General features: G+C 45.1%; 2 protein-coding genes across 7 annotated transcripts; both read left to right on the top strand.

Moving 5' to 3' along the window:
• Positions 1 to 57: 57 nt before the first annotated feature.
• Positions 58 to 16,264, top strand: LOC135368112 (AP-3 complex subunit mu-1-like). The gene is made up of 12 exons (XM_064601199.1): positions 58 to 194; positions 391 to 575; positions 650 to 762; positions 1,668 to 1,789; positions 1,872 to 2,031; positions 4,939 to 5,052; positions 5,129 to 5,202; positions 6,592 to 6,697; positions 7,133 to 7,291; positions 12,403 to 12,453; positions 13,889 to 13,957; positions 16,000 to 16,264. Exons 1-12 carry the CDS (start codon positions 160 to 162, stop codon positions 16,063 to 16,065), a joined length of 1,254 nt encoding a protein of 417 aa, XP_064457269.1. The 5' UTR covers positions 58 to 159; the 3' UTR covers positions 16,066 to 16,264.
• A 1,070-nt stretch (positions 16,265 to 17,334) lies between these two features.
• Positions 17,335 to 20,559, top strand: LOC135369311 (protein CutA homolog). 6 transcript variants are annotated; one of them, XM_064602910.1, is made up of 7 exons: positions 17,335 to 17,417; positions 18,017 to 18,189; positions 18,246 to 18,305; positions 20,083 to 20,128; positions 20,191 to 20,240; positions 20,305 to 20,347; positions 20,462 to 20,559. In XM_064602910.1, exons 2-7 carry the CDS (start codon positions 18,038 to 18,040, stop codon positions 20,537 to 20,539), a joined length of 429 nt encoding a protein of 142 aa, XP_064458980.1. In that variant the 5' UTR covers positions 17,335 to 17,417; positions 18,017 to 18,037; the 3' UTR covers positions 20,540 to 20,559. The 6 variants fall into 6 exon arrangements, with proteins under 6 accessions (XP_064458980.1, XP_064458982.1, XP_064458977.1 ...); XM_064602912.1 differs by having other exon boundaries at positions 18,065 to 18,189; XM_064602907.1 differs by having other exon boundaries at positions 17,349 to 17,542.
• The last annotated feature ends 1,573 nt before the right edge of the window (positions 20,560 to 22,132 follow it).

A 22,132-nucleotide genomic window follows, 5' to 3' on the forward strand; every position in this document is an offset into this window, starting at 1 on the left:
GGTCAAGGTTACAAACGCCCGTGACAGGTGGGTTTGACGATGTAATACGAAAATGCGCAATATATTGTACAAGGTTTATCACTGGATGAATGTTGTCGTCTGTAAAACTTTGAGACTTCTAATTTTGTTAAATATCAGTTCTAGAAGTGCGAGTGAGCTATGATTCACAGCTTCTTCATCATAAATACGTCTGGGTGAGAATATAGCTTCATCATACTAGCATGTTTTTGGTTTCCTATGTGAAACATTTCTCGTGGACTCTCGGCGCTCCGTTTGACGGCCTGCCTGTCATATTTAGCTATACTGCCCACTTGCGATCTTGAACGGCTGAGTTACTTCACATATTTTGACGAGACTACATGATTTTAAGTAAAACATATTTTGCTTTAGTGACATCTTTATCGAGAAGCACTGGAAGAGTGTCATCCATCGGTCCGTCTGCGACTACTTCTTCGATGTCCAGCGGAAAGCGAGCTCTCCTGAAGATATACCACCGGTCATATCTACACCACACCATTATCTTATAAGCATATACAGGTGTAAGATGTTCCTTGTTGCGGTGACAATGTCTGAAGGTAATGTCTGAACTCTCTTCGATACGTATACAACTAATATCTGCTTCCCTGTCTTCGTTCCTCTTCTTTTTCAGTGCCACCTCTTTTTGTGGTGGAATTTTTACACCGGGTTGTGGACACTTTTATAGACTACTTTGGCGATTGTACAGAGTTTATCATTAAGGAACATTACGTTGTGGTGTATGAGGTAAGTACAAAGCACGGCATATACTGATAAGATCAACATACAGTAGCGTAAATGTCAGTAATGGATGTGTCAGCTGTGCATAAATTGGTAGATTAGTCTATACAGTAAAAACCGTGTAGAATGCTATTGATGATATTGACCCTGTGAAAGGGGCTGGCTAAGGGTAGGATGACTAAGAGATCGGCCTCCTGGTGTCCCCATTCTCCCTGTGGGCTGCCGTTCTGGGAAAAAGTGAATGTGGACAACTGACGCGGCGCAAAAAGTGCTGCGAGGTTACGCACACGGGACAGTGTCCAACGTTGTTATACGAGTACTCGGAACCGCAGTCTCCATCGCTGTATGCGGGTCGTTTCCCCCAAAAGAAACAATGAATATTTTGGCAGTAAAATCATAAACCACTGTTTTACGAGGGATATCGTTATCAGCGGGTTTCACTGTGCTGCATGTTGTGATGTGTAATGCATCTCCAACGCACCTCCCTCCCCCAAAACCGAAATGAGCAGTATTTCAAAAGTGTCAGATGTCTAGTGCACACTACAGAGACAGAAATACGCAGCAAGAAATCTAGTCTCTGCAGTTGCTGTATGTGAGCGTAACGTTAAAAATTTTGTTTCCTTATCCCCCACCCCCCTTCCTGGTACACATTTGGGTAATGAAGCCACCCCCACTCCCAAAGTGGGTCTGGATTCACACCTGAACCCCCTGTTGTCTGGTGCCCCCTTTGACGAAATCACCTCTCGCTCCCCTGTGGAATATGCTGTAACGTGTTTATGCATTGTACAATATGCCGCAGCCAAAAACGGAAAATTTATGGAGAGGTCCTTCACTGCGTATTTCAGCTACGCTCTATGTTTTTCAATGTCCACACACGAACGTGTCGCGCTAACGAAACTTAAATACTCCAGCTTCTAGATGAAATGCTGGATAACGGCTTCCCATTGGCCACCGAGTCCAACATCCTCAAGGAATTGATAAAGCCACCAAACATCCTGAGGACCCTAGCAAACACGGTCACTGGAAGAACAAAGTAATGGCAGCATTCCTCTATTCTCGAGCGCATGAAATTGGCGTGTCCTTAAGCGTGCATCTTTTTTCCATTTTTTGCACAGCCTAAGTTCCACACTTCCAACCGGGCAGCTCTCTAACATCCCGTGGCGTCGTACAGGGGTGAAATACACCAACAACGAGGCCTACTTCGACGTCATTGAAGAAGTGGACGCGATCATCGACAAGGGTGGCTCTGTCATCTCAGCCGAAATTCAGGGTTATGTACGTAAACTATTTTGCGTAGTTTCTAGTGCACGGAGCTTTGGGGAGATCAGTAGCTGGTAAAGATTGTACATAGACTATATGACCCTGGACAATCTCTTCTTTTTTTTTTTACTACATACACTTACTACTTTTGTTAGTACACTGGGACTTACTATGTACAACATTGACCATTAAAGGAACTGTAAAGTGAAATATAACCGGAATGTTTCAAGATACCACCATGTAGAACCGGACTGTGTCATCACACACACACACACACACAAGTCATCACCTCTCAGTTCATACTTTTAACGCTAATTAATTTCGAACACTTCTACAAATTGAAAGCTGGTGACGTTCGCCGAGCATAAAGTTGGAGTCAGCACGGATTGGCGGACAGATGGCACGTGATATCTAATCAATAAAAAGTACTACCGAAAATCAGTAAAAATCCCTGCGCAGGACGACGCTTAGAAGACGACACAGCATTGAACTGACAAGCCAAGGACTTTATTTTCCAACTTCGCCTACATATATCTCCTCTCCCCTTCCTCTATAAAGTCTTTGGTTTGTCAGTTCAGTGCTGCGCCTGTGTCATCTTTTAAGTGTCGCCCTGCACTGCTTTTTTATCGATTTTAAGGTCACACCAAACCCAATTTTTAACCCCTTTGAATTGAAGTACTCAGTAGCGCGTTTAAGATAGGTTACTAATTCCCGTAAGACCTGCTTTGAAGAACAACAGCAATTCTCGAGGAGTTCGGTTAAAATGTCTGATCGTTGTAACCTGAATATCTCAGAGCTCTGGAACATCTATGCGATCCACGCCATCTGTTGGCCTTTCTCCCTATCCGTGTCTCTGTGTCGTCTGCTCGCGGTATCGCTGCTGTTTTTAAAGCCTCCCATTCAGGCGATGTATGTTTACGAGGCGAGACTGTTTACGTTCTTGTGTTTCGGGATACATAAACCGTGCACCTGTGACGATTAAATGTGCGCTGCCTCGTCAAACATGCGAGGTTGGCCACGAGCTCACCTAGATGAATCACCTAGTTGTTTACTGTTTCAATAGATGGCACGCCCGGAGTCTGCAAGCTTTGAAATTCGATTGCTGAAAAAATGCTGAATATACAGCAGGCTGTTTCGTATCTGAATCGTCCAAGTTACGAGCTTTCAGAAGAGCTTTCAGAAAACCATACGGTTTCTACGGGTTTGCCATTCACTTCACAGTTCCGTTAAGGTATTTGCTTATATGTAGCGGCGAAAATTTTCCTGGTGAGAAACATAAAGCCCATCAAGTTCAGAATACAGTTAAACCTCTATGTAACGAAGTCGGTAAACACATCGCGAAACTTCGCTATATGGAGAACTTCGTTATAGAGAACGTTAGGTAAATTTCGGTGGTTGTTACTACAGTTAAGTAGCCTGAAGTTCCCGGGAATATAACGCACGAAAAACAAGACTATGGAAGAGAAAGAAGCAATTTATTTGGCTCAGAAATAGTCAGTTACTCGCTTTTGCACAGTCTTGAAGAACGTCTGTATCACAGACCGTTCATAGTTTGCCAGCGCCGCCAGAGCGCCCTCCTGGTCCTTGTATGGTACCGCGTATCGTCGAAGCACGTCAATAGAGTCGAGCACCTCCCTAACAGATGGCACACATATGTCCTCTTCAGTGTCGCTCTCACTGTCCTCGTGTGTATCCTTACGTAGACCGGCGACGATGTCGGCCTCAGTAAGCTCCTCTGTGCATACTGCCATGAGTCGGCGTCCAAAAAAGTCCTCCAGTGCAACATCATCTCTCGACAACAACATTCTCGAAGTTCTTCCCATCGCTGGAGCACAGCGAGCGCGCCCGTGGCTTCAGTTCTCTTTCGCCTTCAGGATCGTTGACAAAGAATTCGCCGGGTTCCGAACCTCGCAGCTACGTCCTTTTTCTTTTCACCCTTGGCAACTGCGTTGATGATCTGCACCTTGGCATCTACGGACAACGATTTCCGCTTGAGCACGTTTGCATGGCGTCCACTTTACCCGCTCACACGCGGAACCAAAAAAAAGTGACAACTAACCGGCGGTTGTAAACTGTAGGGAGAGAGGAGGGGGCCTCCTTAATTCTCATTCGTCGAACGCTGGTTGCGCACGCCGGTTGCGCCGGTCACCGAGCCCCCGGCGCCCTCCTCTCACCAACTCTCCTTTGTACAGGCTTCTCCAACACAAAGAGCGACCTGGATATGATGCGTCCGGTACCCCGGATGGCCCTGAATTCCAGAAAGTTCGGAACGTCGCACTATTTCCGAGAATCGGAGCGGTGTTAAGCGCGCGCGGAACTTCGTAACACAGAGAACACGGGCAAACGCACTTCGCTGTACGGAAAACCCAAATACATGGGCTTCAGTGGGACAAATGTACAAGCATTTGAAAAAGTTCGCTAAATAGAGAAATTCGCAGCATGGAGAGTTCGCTATAGGGAGGTTTAACTGTACACGAAAAATCATTCAACGAAGGGAGCTGATTCTTATAATCAGAAGACAGCATGTTTTCATTCCCTTTGTGTATTATTCTAAATGGGCTCCTGTATAACAAAATGCCCCACAGAGCAGGAAATTTTTTGGCTCTTCAAATGTCTTTATGTGAAGCATGTTGTGTAATACTGTGGCCCTGATACACACACGTAATACAGGTATCACCTCTCACACAAGCTCACAAACTCATACCTTGTAGCAACTTCGTAAAAGTAGGAACATCGCGTACATGATGAAAAAAAAATAGCTGGTACCCTGTTTCATTCCTCTAGTGTTCACTTGTTCTGCATCAATGTCCAAGTGGCCATTATAAGTTTTAGAAGACATTGTTAACCTACCGATCTGTCTGTAGCGTACTGGTTAAACTGTGCGGACAAGTTTGTTGCCATTTGCATGCATCCTCTGCCCAGATCGACTGCTGCATCAAGTTGAGCGGAATGCCTGACCTGAGCCTGACCTTTGTCAACCCTCGCCTGTTTGATGATGTCAGCTTTCACCCGTGTGTCAGGTTTCGTCGTTGGGAGGTGAGGTTCTCACCGGCGCAAGTCTGCACGTTGTGTAGATTTCTATGGCCTAAACTATCGTGTAACTTTATCGCAGTCTGAACGAGTGCTGTCCTTTGTGCCTCCAGACGGAAATTTTCGACTCATGTCCTATCACATTGGCTCTCAGAGGTAAGCTCCTCGTTGATCGATTGATTGATTGACTTTACGTTTTGCCTGGTGCCTGCCTGTCACTGCTTTTTGTCTTATCCGTTATTGCAGTGGTTCCCAAACCTTGCCATTCTGCAAAGACCCCACAGTTTGGGGTACACTGCCTTATTGCATGTACAGTAAAACCCGCGGATAGCGATATCGCGTATAACGATATCCCCCGTAAAACGATGGTTCATGATTTTACCGTCAAAATATACATTGGTTCTATGGGGAAACGACCCGCGTATAGCGATGGAGACCGCGGTTCCGAGTACTCGTATAACGATGTTGGACGCTGTCCCATGCGCGTAACCACGCGGCGATTTTCGCCGCGATAAGATACAGTAGAGTCTCGATGCTACGAATCTCACGGGGTAGCGGAAAAAATTCGTATCATCCAAAATTCACATAAGAAGAATTAAACCAAAATAAAAATTGAGGCAAGAAAATAGACAGCGACTGTTCATTTTCCAATACTGTCAGTGAAAGAGGTAGGTGGTAACGCTTTTATGTCTCCGTATTTGGCCAATGCTCCTCAAATTCGGGAGATGATTCAAAAGGCCTAGCTCGTGCTTTCCACCCGCGAGTCGCGCGACAGTGTTCTAAAGCGAGCTTCTCGTAAAGCACGCAGGCGTTAGGTGAAGCCGACTTGCGGAATGGTGACGTGTAGTGTTGCCAGAAGTTGTCCTGCTATGTTGTCTGGTTCCCTCCACGAGTTCTGATCGCTGTTCTCCCAAGCCACTGCGATGTCACACAGCTTCGCGTTTTTTTTTTTTCTTTTTTCTTTTTGCTACATGCGGGGTGGCGCGCGACTTTTCCGGGACGCGCTATTTAGGTCAGCCCTCGTTTAACGATGTACCCCGTATAACGATGGAATTCGTGATTACCGTCAATGTCATTATACGCGGGTTTCACTGTATTCAGTTTGAAATAGGGCATGCGGGTGCAATTGTGATTGCAAAGTGTACATATTATGTGTCTTATTTGTGTTTTTCGATCATCTATTTATTGCACAATTTCCCTGGAGTGGGTGCCGTGGATGTTGTGGTTTTGTTTTAGATCATATTATAAAAAGTGCTAAAATACAGACAAAAGACTAAACACACAGATGGCCCACTATCAACAGAGTTTATTGACAAGAGAGGCTCTGCTGTTTTTGAAGGGTTTTAAGCAGTGTGTCTCTCATCAGTAAACATTGTTGATGGTTCGCTATCTGTGTGTTTTGCCGTCTGTCTGTAGCACTTTTAATATGATACTGTACCAGCAAGCCCAAGTTGACATTTGAAGGTTGTTTTAGATGTATTTACCGTTGCAGTGTCAGCTGATTGCTTCACCAAACCGTATACTAATATGCATCGTAAATTTCAGCATTGTAGCCATTCCAATCTATGTCCGCCACCAGATCAGTTTCAAAGATGTCGGTGGAGGTCGTCTCGACATTACTGTGGGGCCAAAACAGACCATGGGAAAAACAGTAAGTCAAAAGTCAATTAACGGCTAAAGGGTTTGTGACACTTTGAGAGACGCGGTCGACTCCATCATGAGCTCATCCTACTGCGCGCCAGAGTATCGAGGACAGAAAGGATTATTCCTCTATGAGCTGTACATGGTGAGATACAGGCCCTGAACACAACGTGACATCAACCTGTGGCATTGGAAGAACAAGAGTCAAGGCCCCCATTGGTTCTCGTAATCATGTGACCACTCCCGCTCCCACCTCGTTTGTAGGGATGTCCCCTTTACCTACCATAAAACTTGTAATTGCAGGTTCACACTGTATATTCAGGTTGGATGGTAACCGTCTTTTACATTTGCGGGGCTTAACTTAAGTCAAAGTGTGACAGGCCCTTTAATGTCGATCGCATTCCTGACATAGTGTGCAGGCACGTTGATTTTTCGCCCGTTGCAGGTAGATGACGTCGTTTTGGACATTCCCATGGGAAAGACAGTTCTCAATGTAACGCTGACACCGAGCCAGGGCAAGTACTCCTTCGACCCTGTTGCCAAGAACCTGGTCTGGGAAGTTGGACGCATCGAGATGGGGCGTCTTCCAAACCTCCGAGGAACGGTCAGCAGCTTTTCTATCATCCGTCGTCAACGGACCTATTCCGTGCAGCGCTCATAAGCCTACTACAGCTTACAGAGTAATGTAATTCAGAGTAATAGGGTGTCCCAGAGTAATGCGTTCTTTTCAAGTCAATGAAATGACAGTACAGTTCTAAAATTTAGTGGAATGGATGTGACTGCCCCTTTAATTTGATATTAGTAATACTAAATCACCCTTATGTGATACCCAAACCACCGAACCCATATTTCGTAAGCTAAGTAATTATGTCTAGTTAGCAGTGTTTCACGATTAAAATGTGACACGCAACTGCTGACCATGTTCAGTTGGTTTCATCCACATAGAATGCCCCATCTTTTTCAAAACCTTGATGCACGTCACTTGGGACACCTTGCGTCATAGTAGGACACAGTTGCAGGATGGAATGAGGCACAGTGTATGTATGCATTCGGCAGGACATCGCAGAAACGTTCTTGGAGGGCAGCATGACTACTGATTTATGGGTGACCCATAGGAACAGGAAAAAGCCTGACAAATTAGACTTATCCTCCTCTGATTGTAAGGAAAAGATAATGGGTCTATAGTTGTGTTCAGTTTAAAGGCAGGGAAAGGTAACAGTAATGGTAACAGACACAGAAACGATATATTACCGAAATTTGAAATGGCAATGATAACGGAAACGGAAACACATACCATGGACCTCCATTACCGGAAACAGAAATGGAAACAAAAATTATTGTCCGGTATTGAATTTGGGTTATGGCTATTCCTGTTGTGCGATGGCATTTGAGTGACTTTTAATTCTATTTTTGTACAGTGAACCCTCGTTAATATGACCCCCGTTAATCTGACATACTCGCTTTATGAGCGTTTTTCTCGGGAAACGTTCCGCCGGCACGTAAATCCCCCTCGTTAATATGACAATCCGTTTATCGGACAATGACCAAGATTTTTGTCACAAGTAGGGTCAAACACGGGCATTGTCTTCCCGCTATTATGACCGCGTCACATGACCCTCAGAGTAGCCCCCGGGAGAGACTAGGTCGTACCTCGCACAGAGGGTGACACGTGTTAAAGTGAGACGTCAACGTTTGGGACGTCCCCGAAAATCGCTGACCTCGGGATTATGCTCATATCACTTTTCGAACTACCGAAGTGCTTAAAAAGGCGGGGATAAGGCCACGCTGTGCTGCTGTTTTCACGTGAGGATTGTCGGAATGAAGCTGAAGTCGGACTGAAGAGCGGCGTTACTCAAAGGAGGCAAGCGAAGCCTTACAGGTTGCCTCATTATTTTTTTGGCAGATAAAGGTCGATAACGCGTCCGCAATTGAAGGTGCTTTGTCCATTTAGCAAAATGAATTACTGAAAATTGTTTGACGTAGTCATTGTGAACAGATTTTTCAGAAAATAAATAAATTACGTCGGCCTTTGTTGCACGTAGCGGTGTGTCCGGTTCACGGAGGGTGCGTTTCTCGTTAATATGACAATTCGCTTTATGTCCAAAATCTGCGGGAACGGCGGTGGTCATATTAACGAGGGTTCGCTGCATTTTGATGATTCCATTCCCTGTAATGCTCTAAATACCACACATGAGTTTGCAAAAAAGTGCAATATTGGATCTCGAGCGTAGAAATGATCTCGAGGGTGCATCCTTCGCTTACGTACTCGTCCCAGTCTTCATAATTCCGTGACGTCAACGCATGCGACTTGCAAAACATAGACTCCACACATTCTACTCCACCATAGCACGAGGATGAAAGCATATCAGAGGGTCATCCAAGAAATTTTTCGATTAAGACGTCTGATGAAAGTGTGTGTGCCAATTTACTGAATATGCTACGGCAGTAAGTCTCTGCGCACGAGAGAAGGAAAAGTTTGGAGGAAGCATGTGACAAAGCAGCAATAAGGGGGTATTCAGAGACGGGCCACAACACTAGGGCGAAAAAGACGAAGCAACGTGGTCCTCACATACAGTTACCGTGGTACCTTATTTGAGAGCGATTCAATGAGACCGTGCTACATGTACGAGGGGAAAGAGAATAGCCGAGGGACTGCGCGAAAGGCTGACCTACTTTCATAGCATATAACGCGAAAGGTTCTGATGTGCGCAATTTGTGTCCCAGAAAAAAACTCGCAAAAACATAGTTTGTGCGTTCACCCGTAACTCGCCACTCCGGGTGTAACGCGGAGGAGAAGCACGGTGCTACGTCACCGATGACATTACAGAGTCAGTGCATTTTGGTTCACTGGTTAATGGGGGTCAGCACCCCATCCCTTTGCTGCCATAAACCAGTTTTGCCAGTTCCCCTGGAGAATTGGGGACATAGAAGGAGCGGCCGAATCATGATCGAGACAGGAGCAATGCTTTTTCAGAGCCCCAAACAGCAAAGTAGCAGACGACAGCTGAGTAGCAGACAACATTTCTCTGAACCAATCAGCGAGCGCGGACACTGTAGCATCAGCGCGAAGTCCCGGGCAGCAGGGAAGGGTAACGGTAATGGTAACGGAAACAGAACCAGTACATTACCGAAATTGGAGATGGTAACGATAGCAGAAACAGAAACGCATACCGCGGTCCTCCATTAACAGAAACGGAAACTAAAATTATTGTCCGGTATTGAATTCGGGTAATGGCTATTCCTGTTGTACGATGATATTTGAGTGACCTTTCATTTTTGTTTTTGTATTTTGATGACTCCATTCCCTGTAATGCTCTACATAGTACACAAGAGCATGGAAAGGTGGCACAATATTACATCTCTAGGGTGCATCCCTCGTTTGCCTCGTCCCAGTCCTCGTAAATCCATCGCATCAACCCATGACTGTACTCCACCATAGCACGAGGATGAAAACCTACGATTTTTAGTTACTTATTGTGTACTTATTTTTTCATTTCACCGTGGCCATGGCAGTATTATTGACTACTGAGAGCGTCCGCTTATGAATGCGGTATTGCATGAAGGTAACGCCCATCTTGAGTGACCGCTGGACTCCGAGTGACCAAAGATATGTCCTAACATTATTTGTTTTAAGACTCGCAAGATGTGCGCATCCCAACGACGCAAAATTACTTGTGTAGTGTGTACGCGGGACACCAAAGCAGCACTTGGGCAAAACAAGGTGCTAATAGAACTGAACAGGCTGTCCTCCTGCAGCTCTGTAACAGCCATTCCATTACCGGAAACAGTAACGGAAACGTAACGGAAACGAAATTGAAAGAGCGGTGAAAAAATTTGGAACCCGAGAAAGGGACAGAGGAGGGACGACACGACACGTTCTCAAACACAGCAAACCCTTTAATAACAGAAACTCCTACGCACCCAACAACTTCCGAATCGGTGGCGAGGGAGCAACCGACACCACAGTTATACAATTTCCCCTCGTGACAATCTCTTTGTACTCGTTTAAAGGACGACGGAAACGAAAATAGGCTGCAAAGCTGTTTGCCTCATATTGCGATGTGTATCAAAACAATCCGGAATTCGACTTAGATTTGCGTATATTAGTTGAAACGCCGCCACAATCGCGATATAAAATTCGGCCGTGGAGCAATCTGAGCCCCTGGTGAGCGTCGCCGCGCCGCCGTAGCAGACCACGGAAGTGACGCACGTTGGCTCTCCTGTTGGAGTTCCTGACTTTCATTTCGCTTCATTTCATTTGGTGTTTCGGCGTACGTCTAATTCCTGCTACGGGGAAAGAACGGAGACGAAGAAGCATGTACGAACCCATCTCTCATAAGATATATTGTCTTCAGACTTCCAGGAGATCTCCGAATCAAACATCTTCAGGCGTTATTCAGAATTCGCCGTGTTTGTGCCGGGCAGCCGCACATGGAGCGCGAGAGATATTTGACGTCACGCGCTCCTCAGATTTTCCCGCAATGCTTGGCGCGCTCCATGGGCGATCGTGTCGGGTGGGCGGCCCAGCGCTCTCGTAATCGTCAGAAATATGGCCATCCGCACAGCATACTTGCAAAATACTAGTGGCACCATAATTTTACATAATATTTACACCTTGTTCGGTCCCCTTTTTGCAATGGTCAAATTTCGTTTCCGTTGTCCTTTAACAGTCAGAAACGAAAGAGATTGCCATGAGGGGAAATTGTGTAAGTGTCGCGTTGGTTGCTCCCTCGCCACCAATTCGGAAGTTGTTGGGTGCGTAGGTGTTGCTGTTATTAAAGGGTTTGCTGTGTTCGAGAACGTGTCGTGTCGTCCCTCCTCTGTCCCTTTCTCGGGTTCCAAATTTTTTCACCATGTACCAGCTGGCCTGCACCCTTGCCCTTTTGCCATTACTGAAAGACCGGTATCAGAAACGGATAACGGAAACGAAAATATAGCAGCAACGAAAATGGAAACGGTAACCAAAATACGTCCGCTATCCTTCCCTGCCGGGCAGATCACAGGCTGGTACTGCTCTCCACCACCGTCGTGCACAGTCGCTTGTTGCGACGTGCTTTAAATTGAATTTGTGCGATAATTATGACTCTGTTTGGTGAATTACTTCTCAAGGTGCATCGTACTGGCCTGCTTAACAGTTTTATAGAAAGAAAATATGGTGTTAACAATTACTTCTGTACTACTTTAAGAAGGGAAAGAAATCTAGTCCGTCAGCTCTCAAAATATCATTGCAGATAGGATGGCTGGACGCACAGAGGTCACACTCTCTCCCTGTGCCAGATAATGTAATCCATCATACTCACTCTGAGAAAGTGCTCTCGCCTACTGATGGTGCATAGTGGCTCTGCAATATCTCTCCTGACACGTTACCACGTCTCCTTATCTCCAACGGCGTGTGTAGTTGACTGACTAGATTTCTTTTCCTCCTCAAGGTTCCTTACGCTTATGTGAAAAGAAGAAGACATATAGTTTAATGACATTTAATAGTTGCAGGTCACAATGTATTGGAGGAAAATGCATGATACGTTTTTATGACAAGCCAGTTCATGAGCAAAATAACCAACTACTCATTCAAGTTACACACAACATTCACAAGTGTTAACATATTTCTGAGAGCATTCCAGAGTGCCAAACAAATTTTCAATAGAGGGTCTGTTTTTCACAGATTTTTTACTTCTACCTTTACTTTTCTTTACTTTACTTTTTTTACTTTTACAGATAGCTCTTCAAAGTGGAGCTCCACCTCCAGACAGCAACCCAACTATTTCAGTAAGGCTCTTCTTCTTTATGCAGTAGCAGAAGGGATATAGTACTTGATTAGGGCTTCAGTAAGGTTGTCAGGGTATTTATGCCAGCAGAAGTAGTCTGATCTATATATTAACATTACAGCAGTGATAATGATGGTCCCATCGCTTTTAATAAAACTATCTGTAAAAATATGCATTTGCATAAGCAAAATTTATTTTCATACCAAGTGAGCGGTAGCGTCATCTAGCATCTTCGGCATGCTTTGCACCCCGGTGCACTGCGCTGAACATTGCCAGGTGTCAGACATACTGTGGCCACATCAAATGCTTAGGTCTTCCAGTGTTAAAGGAAAAGCCCTGGGACGAGTGCCACCGATACCGTGAATGGAGATTCTGGGTATAATGGGTATACAGGGTGGTTCCCAAAACGTGTCGTTCGGACTCCATAAAAAAACGAGGCGACAGAAAAATACGGGGTAAACAGCATTTGTGTGGCAACTAAATTTGCCACCTTGCAAAAATATTTTCCTTTGATTTTAATTAAAAGAAATTGAATTTATTTAATTGAACTCCAAAATTGCCAATGTTAGCCTAACGTTGTTTTTACAAAGCTAGAGAGCCCGTAGCGAACTTAGCCAGATCCACCAAGAAATCCGCTCGATATTGCAAGTGGAACTGCCCCAAAAAAGTCCTGAAATTGAGGCTTCAAAGTTTTGAGGTGTTTAACGGCGCACCAAATCAGTCGCAAAGATGCGCGGAGAGGAGGACATGCTCCTTGCGCCATGAAAGATAGAAGGTAGGAAAAAAAAGAGGCGGAATCATCTTTTTCTATTGCCGCTTATCAGTGTATGGTGGAATGTCACCCGCCTTGTTATTGGCGTGTCTTGTGCTGCACGCCGGTCCGACGATAAATTTTTCTAGCTTGATGAGGGCAAGAGCATGTCCTCCTCTCCGCACATCTTTGCAACTGATTTGGTGCACCGTTGAATACCTGAAACTTAAACGCCTCAATTTCGGGAATTTTTTGGGGCAGTTCCATTTGCAATGTCGAGCGGATTTCTTGGTGGACCCGACTAAGTTCGCTATGGACTCTCTACTTCTGTAAAAAAAAAAAACATTAGGTTGACTTGGGAAATTTTGGAGTTCAATTAAAGAAATTCAATTTCTTTTAATTAAAATCAAATAAAAATTTTTGCAAGGTGGCAAATTTAGTTGCCACACAAATGCTGTTTACCCCGCATTTTTCCATCACCACATTTTTTTTACAAAGTCCGAATGACACATTTTGTGAAACACCCTGTATATTATCAGGTCTTCCGCTGTGACCTTCGGAGTTGTTTCGTTGAAAAGAAATAAAACAAAGGAAGAAACAGTTTCTCCATTTAGTCTTGCTAACTTGATGTCCGAACTGCAATGCCACTGTTAATCTGAGAACCCATTTGTGCTTTTCTCTGCAGGTCCAGTTTACAATTAACCCTCTGGCTGTTTCTGGACTCAAAGTGAACAGGCTGGATATGTATGGCGAGGTGAGCACCATTAACGCCAATCTTGTGTGTAGACGACACTTACGTCGACTAAAAGACCGTCCTTCGAACCTGCACATCGTGTCAGTTACAGATTGCACATCAACTGCATTCAGTACTAACAATTGCAAAACCAGTACAAAATTTTCACCCCAAATCATGGATATTAGAGCTGTACGAATATTCGAAATTTCGAATATGAAACGAATATTCAGATGCTATTCGCAACCTACAGTAAACCCCCGATAACTCGAAGTCGTAAAAACCGGAAAAAATTTCGAGATAAGCGGGGTTTCGAGTTAAGCGAACAGCGAAAATTACGTTGCCACGATGTTACTACAATGCGCTATGTTATGAAACGTAAAAAAAAGCGTTCCTACAGTAATAGGGCTCGTAAACAATTCCGAAGCCATTTATTGTTTAACATCATCTGACACTGAATAACTCCGTAATAGCAATCTGCTTGGCATTTGCGTCTGTGAACAAGAAAGCATCTTCAAGCACTTCAATGCAACGCATGAGAGGCTCCTCCCGGCACGTCACTACCGCGGGCACTCTCGACGATTTCTGTATCACTCAGTTCACTGCTACTGGAACATCGCCGTCGTAAAGCGCATAGTCCTCGATGTTCAAGTCCTAAGTCACTCTCCCCAAAACATGCGTGGCGCATCACGTCGTTGCACAATTCATCACAGCCACTGAACTAGTCTGCTGGCTCCGGTACGGCGATGGAAGACCAGAAATCCGCATGAATGAAAGAGTTCATGCTATTGGCATGATGAACTTTCTACCAGGCCTTTGATAAGTGCCACCTTCCACTCCAAAGTCAGGGACTTTCATGCGCGTTGTTCGGCCATCATGGCGGCGCGAATAACAAAACGAAGAGAAGCTTGGACGCTTGGACGAATGCAGAGGAGGAGGAGGAGGAGTGACGTTGGGTGGAAAGGGTAGTGCTGTCTGCCTGCCACAGCTAGCGGCGCGTGAGGCATGAGTCACTAGGACTGAAACGCTTTGACCTTGACCTAGCCTCGGGGACCGAAGAATGCACGTTATCAGCCGTGGGTACGCTGACCTACCGGTGATGGGATTTCGAGATATCCGTACTCCGGCAAAAAAAGGCTTCGAGTTAAAAGGGCCCAAATATATAGGAAGCATTGGGACATGGATCGGGACGCGAAAAATATTCGAGATAACCGATATTTCGAGATAAGCGAGTTCGAGTTAACGAGGGTTTCCTGTATTTTCAGTATTTGTACGTATTCTAATACGTTTTTTTTTTTTTTTTAACAGTACTGAAGCTTTACTGAACAGTACTGAAGAGGTATTGCTTTCGCAATTCTACAAGTGGGCTACGCCTGATTACACTCAAGAGTTAGGTGAAGCCCACTGCTGCCCACTGGTTCATATTACTGCTGTTTTTCCTTTGGTGTGCGGTTGCATTCTGCAAGTTGGCCTTGCCTCATTACTCTCGAGTGTTAGGTGAAGCCCGCTTTGCACTTCACACTATTCCGTCACTAAAGTCTACAACTTCTGTGTGTCAACACTGTACTCGGGGGCACTGCTTGTTCCAGTAAACGTACTCCTAACTGTCAGAGTTATATGTTCAGTAACAGATGGAAATATGGGCAGTTTCTAAAAAAATGTACAGGAAATTCACAATGTAAACATAGAAATGGAGAGATGCACACAAAGCAGGCTGCATGGATCATGTTGACTAACTCTCAATGCAGTTCATCCCACTAATGCAGTCTACCATACACAACACACTGACGGACCCTTCTCTCACGATACATTAGGCTGGATGAAAAGGCCTACAAGTTTGGAGCAGAACATCATCGAATGAGCGCAACACCACAAAATATTTCACCGTGGGATATTCAAAATTATTTGAATTGGGTCTTTTCCGATTATTCAAATTCGATTCAGCTTCTGAATAAATTATTCGGATTCGATTCGCACTGGAAATTTCGCTATTCGCAGAGCTTTAAGATAAATATGCGAGAATGCAGCCAACAATGTGAACTGCAATGTTGCTTTCCTTTCAGAAATACAAGCCCTTCAAAGGAGTCAAGTACGTCACGAAGGCAGGTCGGTTTCAAGTCCGAACGTAGAAGGTGAAGGAACGTGCGATTCTGGACAAGGGCAGCCTATTCCTCCATCCTTGGTCTATGTCTTCTAACTAAGCGGCATACCTTGGCAGGTGTCTCTGGGTTGTATTACAGCATGATGTTCACGATGATGCTAAAGTAAAAATTATTGTACTGATTGTATATAGTAAACCAGAGTCTGAATTATATACTTTGTAATTGATGCTCTGTGTTCTCGTGTGAGTCATTCAAAACAATTACGAACATACGAGGGATATCCAGAAAGTGAGTTTCGACTGTATGTTAATCCTATATTGACAAATTTACATGCGTACATGAAAAAAAATATCATGTTCAATTTTGCCCAGGAACACAACATATATACGTATGAGATATGCGCATAATACGCGGAATTTAGATAGCAAGTGATGAATTTAGGAAAATGCGCACGTCAAGTTTAGAGGAATGAAGCAGCCAACGGAAGACAACGCCTCATATGACCAACGGATGGCAGCTCCCGTGCGGTCACGCGTTTTTGAGCGAGTCCGACCCCCCTGCTTGCAGCTGGCAAAAAGCGCAAAAAGTTGGAAGGGCCCACAAGGGCCGCTCCTGTGTTTCCTTCCTCCATGCTCACTACCCCTATTCTAGTACACGCGATGGCGATGGCATTGGGTTGCTTGATAGACCCCTGCTTGTAAAGAAATGACGTCATACTGTTTGACAGCGCCACCAATTTGGTAGAGTTGAACTATACGCTGGCAAGATCTCGTCCGAAAGCCACGGCCTTGAGGGGTTCTCGATGGTCCCTGAAAGAGACGCAGCCTTCGGTCCTACTTTTCTTTCAGTAGGAGACCGCGAACAGGTGTCCATTCGTAGAACCCAGCGCTCCCCATCCGATTTGTGTCGGTTTCAACTTTCATAGACTGTCTACCAACATCACGATGACGTTACTCTGGTAGAGGAACATGTGAATGGAGAGGTAAAAAATGAAAAATAAGAACGATGTGAAGTCCATGAAGAAATAGCTACGAAAACTAAATAGAACGGTATTATATTCAATCTTCTAACTGTTCTATTTATTTATTGTGGCTAATTGTAAATTCCGTTCCATTTGTTTATCGCTCGTGGCTAATTGTAACATGTAATTGGTTCTACGGTGTGATAATATCGCGATTTCTGACGAAGATTTGGAACGATTATTTTCAAGCGATAACTATAGCTGATCAATTTTTTTGTCAGTCCAACGTTTCGTCTGGTTTCGTCTGCTAGCGCCAAGAACGGGCACGTGCATCACGTGGATTGTGGATTGGCTTGGCAGCAGTAGCCGGTAGAATCAAACATAGCAGAAGCGAATGTGTGATTAAAAGCGACCAAAAGTAATAAATTAGGTTATTTTTCTGTGGTTGGTGTGTGCTGGGGTGTAGCAGCAGTCTTTCACATGCACTCAAGTATTGTTTCTCGCCTACTTCTTAACTGGTGGACGTTGTGTGGAGTTTCATTAGTAAGGCAATGCCTTTGGCTTTGATTAGCTGTCTACGGTTGTCCTACACTTTTGTGAACATGTGCAAACTTTCTGAATTCATTGGAGGTGCAGCAAAGGCAGCACAGCCGCCCGTGCGTCTTCTCTTTGGGTGCAGTATGTTGCAACCGATGTGACTCGGGTGAATTCCGTGCATATCGTTATCTGTTGAAGCTAAATCACGTTCTTTGGTTCACATATAAGTGATGGCTCAGAGCAGACTGCCTTGCAACGGAGTTACAGGTGCAACTTTCTGGGAACGGAACTCCACACGATGGCAGCACGTTGGATCTCTAACAAGACCATAGGAGCTATTATATCCCATCGGGTGCACTTTAAATCTTCGGAATAGGTTCCCTTCATTTTGTAGCAAATTTTCCTTACCACATGAAGGCGCATTGCTGTATTGTAAGCGTCACACAGAGAGGATGTCGTTCCTTTTGCTTTTGATTACAGGCACTTTGCGTAGCCGTGTTTATGCCCAATACCGTGCATCTGTGGCAGGTAGCTCGACGTGCACTAGCAAATATGGCTGCCAACACTAGCACAAGCACGCAGTTTCCTCCTGGGACCTTTTCGGTTTCCTACGTCACAGCCCCGAACGAAGAAGTGGCCCAGAAGCTGGCACAGTAAGCGCGGTATCATTGCCTAATATCACGCGTTACTAAAGACCTCTTTTTTTCAGGGGCCTCGTCCAAAAAAAATTAGCAGCCTGTGTGAACATGGTCCCAAACATCCTTTCTGTGTAAGTCACGAGGCTCTCGTCGTGTTTTTTTGTGCTCGTCTGAACGTGAGGAGTAGCCCACCCTTGGCTCAGCTGCAATATTCTATAGCAGACGACAGCGCCGATAGCGTAATCTGCTCTGCGCGCAGTATAACGCTGCGAATATTCTGGTGCTACGGGAATGCTCGACATAAGACGCGGAGTATCACGTGTGATGCACTGCAACGTATAGTGATCATACTGGGGCACCTTACGGGGTACCCTAGGATAGTAGGGTAGCCTTCAGCTTGAGGGACACAGTTCCTATTCTAGCACGAGTATGACATTGTCTTCAATTTTACAATGTGTAGACTCGGCATCCCCTGATACAGTGGTGAGCAGGTACAGAGTAATCCACGTGGACACTCGGGGTAGTCGGTACATCGCTACTAAGAATATGGCACCAAGAGAATACGAAGAGAGAATGAGCACAGCGCAATGCCAAGTGTTCTGAGTTGTGTTGTCCTCATTCTCTCAATATGTGTTGTCTCGATGCCATATTCTTTGTAGTTGGCACGGAATAAATTTCATCTTTCCAATATGTCCCGTTCCTGCCATTAGTGCCCCTGCAACGGTAACGACATATGATGCTAACTGTACCAGTGGTAGTTAGCCGATGCTCAGGATCAAGTAGATATTATGCCGCATGTGGGCCACCATGCTCCACACATCGTCCACTGCAAACGAGATTTCAAGGGGGTAGAGGTACCAGTCGGAGTGACCAGCTCGCATGGCGTAGTAGTTAGGACAACCGCCTTCCACACAGAGACTAGGAGGTGATTCAGGTTCGAATCCTGGCACTGCCCGTGCTGTCCGAAGGTGTCCCTAGGGTTTCCAGCACACTTTCCAGACAGATGTCGGCAGAGTTCCCCCTGAAGTTTGCCCAGGACGCACACTAAACCTCCTGTCCCCCACTCCTTCCTACTGTCCTCTCTCCATCTGTCCATGTCTGTATGCCACCCATAGCCACAGTCGCTTCGCGGTGCTAACGCAGAATTAAGATGAACAAAGTTGGGAAGGGGGTAGCCAGTGAGAACAGCCAGAGGCTCTGGAAACGTGTGTAGGGTTCACAGTTGTTGTTCTCATCGGGTAAGGTAGTAAAACTGTAACAGAGGATTAAAGGTGGGTCCAGGATCTTTCTGATAGGAGTCCTGCCTTGGGCAGCATGCTACATGCACTACCTAGGGTCAATTGTTGCACAGTGTGAAGACCCCCTCCCCGGAACCCCCCCACGAGAGGGGGCCAAGACGTCCGCACCTCCCCCCCGTAGCACCCGCGCCCGCGGGGGATCAACTTGTACACTCTGCAAGCAATGTCAACAATTTGGAGTGCTGGTTGATGCACTGTACTATGACAGACAAGGTGACTGTCTGCTACGGTCCACCAGAAACTGTAGCAACAGGGTGGTCTAAGGGGCACTGCGGAGTGGGGAGCACCATCTTTGTCCCAAAAGAATACGCATCTTTCTGCACACACACACACACACACACAGAAAGTGCGTGAATTTCCATTCCAAAATGCCAAATCTGTGTTTTCCTGTGACCAGACTCAAAACCTGCATTTTCCACGTTTTTCTGTGACAGTATCGTAGGATCCCCGATCATAATGCAGTTTGAGATTAAATATCATCTGGTGTGTGGCTATCACACCCTTTGCTTTGAAACTCAGGTCCTGCTGTTCTCCTTAATCCATGAAATTAGCACTAATAAGGTTTTAACCTTGCTCATTCATGCTGAAAGTGCTGGTGTCCCCCATTCAGGTACGAGTGGAAGAACGAAATCCAAAAGGACAAAGAAGTACTCATGGTCAGTACACCGTGTGCATCTTGTCCCGTTTCCAATATCTCAGCTATATCTTGCATTTAAAGGTCATCAAATCAAGAACATCAAGGCTGGACGAACTGACGACATACGTCCGGTAAGGCTTCGCGATAACCCTGTAAATCCTACTCAACGTTCATACCTTATTTCCTCCCACACAGCCAAAACCACCCCTACGAAGTCTGCGAAGTGATCTCAACACCTGTTAGTAGTACTTTCCTGTTTCTGATACAGAATACCCTCCCTACCTGGGAGGTGTATTTCTAATTCCAGCACATGTTTCCATGTTCAACTGACAGTGTAATATTATTTGTGCAGATACAGCATGGTAATCCTCCGTACCTCCAGTGGCTCGCGGATGTTGTCCCTGCCAACGCTCCGACTGCCTCTGGCTAAATAAATGTTTGCTAGTCATAGCGAGCTGTTTATTCACGGACACCTCACGCATTAGATTTTTATTTCCAAAACTTTGGTTCACTCACTGTGGGGAGCAACTGTCTCATATACATACTAACCATGTGCCTTTTGGGCAAGCATCAATATTCGACGTCACTTTCCTGCGTTTTATTGACCTCTTTTACTACCTTTCCCAGCATTTTTGTGGAGTGATGGCCCCTTATAAATAGAACCTGAAGATTTCTGGAAATATTTTTTTCTAAATTTATGGGGTATAAATTGGGTAAATAAAAAATGTTCACTAAATTCATGCGAATACGGGTGAAAAAACTCGGGTGAAAAAATTCGCAAGCGTAATCCGCTCAGGGCTTTCGGGGGTCAACATTGTTCGCCCCTAGCTTCGAGCGTATAGTTCAGCTCTTCTAAATTGGTGGCGCTGTCGAACACTGACGTTATTTGTTTACAAACAGATAGAGGTCTATTGCCCATGCAGAAGTCAATATGTCTTTATATTTCCTCTGGGAACTGGGGCAGTGAATAACCGCAGTATTCAAACACTTGCCCAAGATCCAGAAAGGTCATCTTTGAATCCTGCAGGTGGGGATTATAAAAGGAGGACAAATAGTTCGTCACAAATAGCTCTCTTTGCTTATATTAAGATTCACTTTTCGGACAGTTTACCTAGAAGGAAACCAGTGGCGTAGCCACGGGGGGGGCTAGGGGGGGCTCGAGCCCCCCTACCTGCCATGGACCGACCCACACAAATCGTGCAAATCCGAGAGCATAATATATGGGGGGGGGGACCAGTGTGACTATCGCGAAAGTTCTTGCAGTTCATGGCGTCTATCTAAGAAGCACTCTTGAATGGTTTTCAAAGTATGAGCTTTTCAAAATCCTTCCAATCTCGTGACACCACCTCATTGGTTATGACAGCCTATACATGTAATCATATTGTGAACGTCTAAATCAACTATTTTCGTTCCTTTTTTTTAATCCTCAGTTTGCAGTGTGCACAAGTATGTGTGTGTTGTCGACACAGGATCAGAGGGGGGGGGGGGGGGGAGTTTTCGTATCGAGCCCTCCCTACCTTCGAGTTCTGGCTATGCCACTGAACGAAACATAGAAGGACTGCAAGGATTTCAGGTAGATATTGGGCAGGGATGGGCAGTACTTAAATACACTGTAATTAAAATACTATTTTAAGATATAAATATATATATATATATGTATATAAATAAATATAAGATACAAATACATGTATTTATAATTATATTTCAATACCAATTCTCCGGTATTTATCTATTGTAAATGCTTTTTAAATACTCCTAAATACAGAATGGACTCACTCATACCTTAAAGTTAGGTACTGCGCATTTGACCTTTCGGGAAGAAGGGCAAAGCAGAGTTTGAAGCACAGTTATGCCTGATGTTAGCTAGCATGCACATGCGAGTATTTCACTGTTGTTGCGGACAGTGGTCGCGACTACCCGATTACCTTGTTGAACAAAGCGTCTTCATCAAATTTAATACAAGCCTATGTTCGTTGGCACCTGTGGAAAGGCTGTTCTCCTTTGCTATGTATGGCCAAGCAGA

Source organism: Ornithodoros turicata, chromosome 9 (assembly GCF_037126465.1).
Source record: "Ornithodoros turicata isolate Travis chromosome 9, ASM3712646v1, whole genome shotgun sequence".
Lineage (NCBI taxonomy): Eukaryota > Metazoa > Arthropoda > Arachnida > Ixodida > Argasidae > Ornithodoros > Ornithodoros turicata.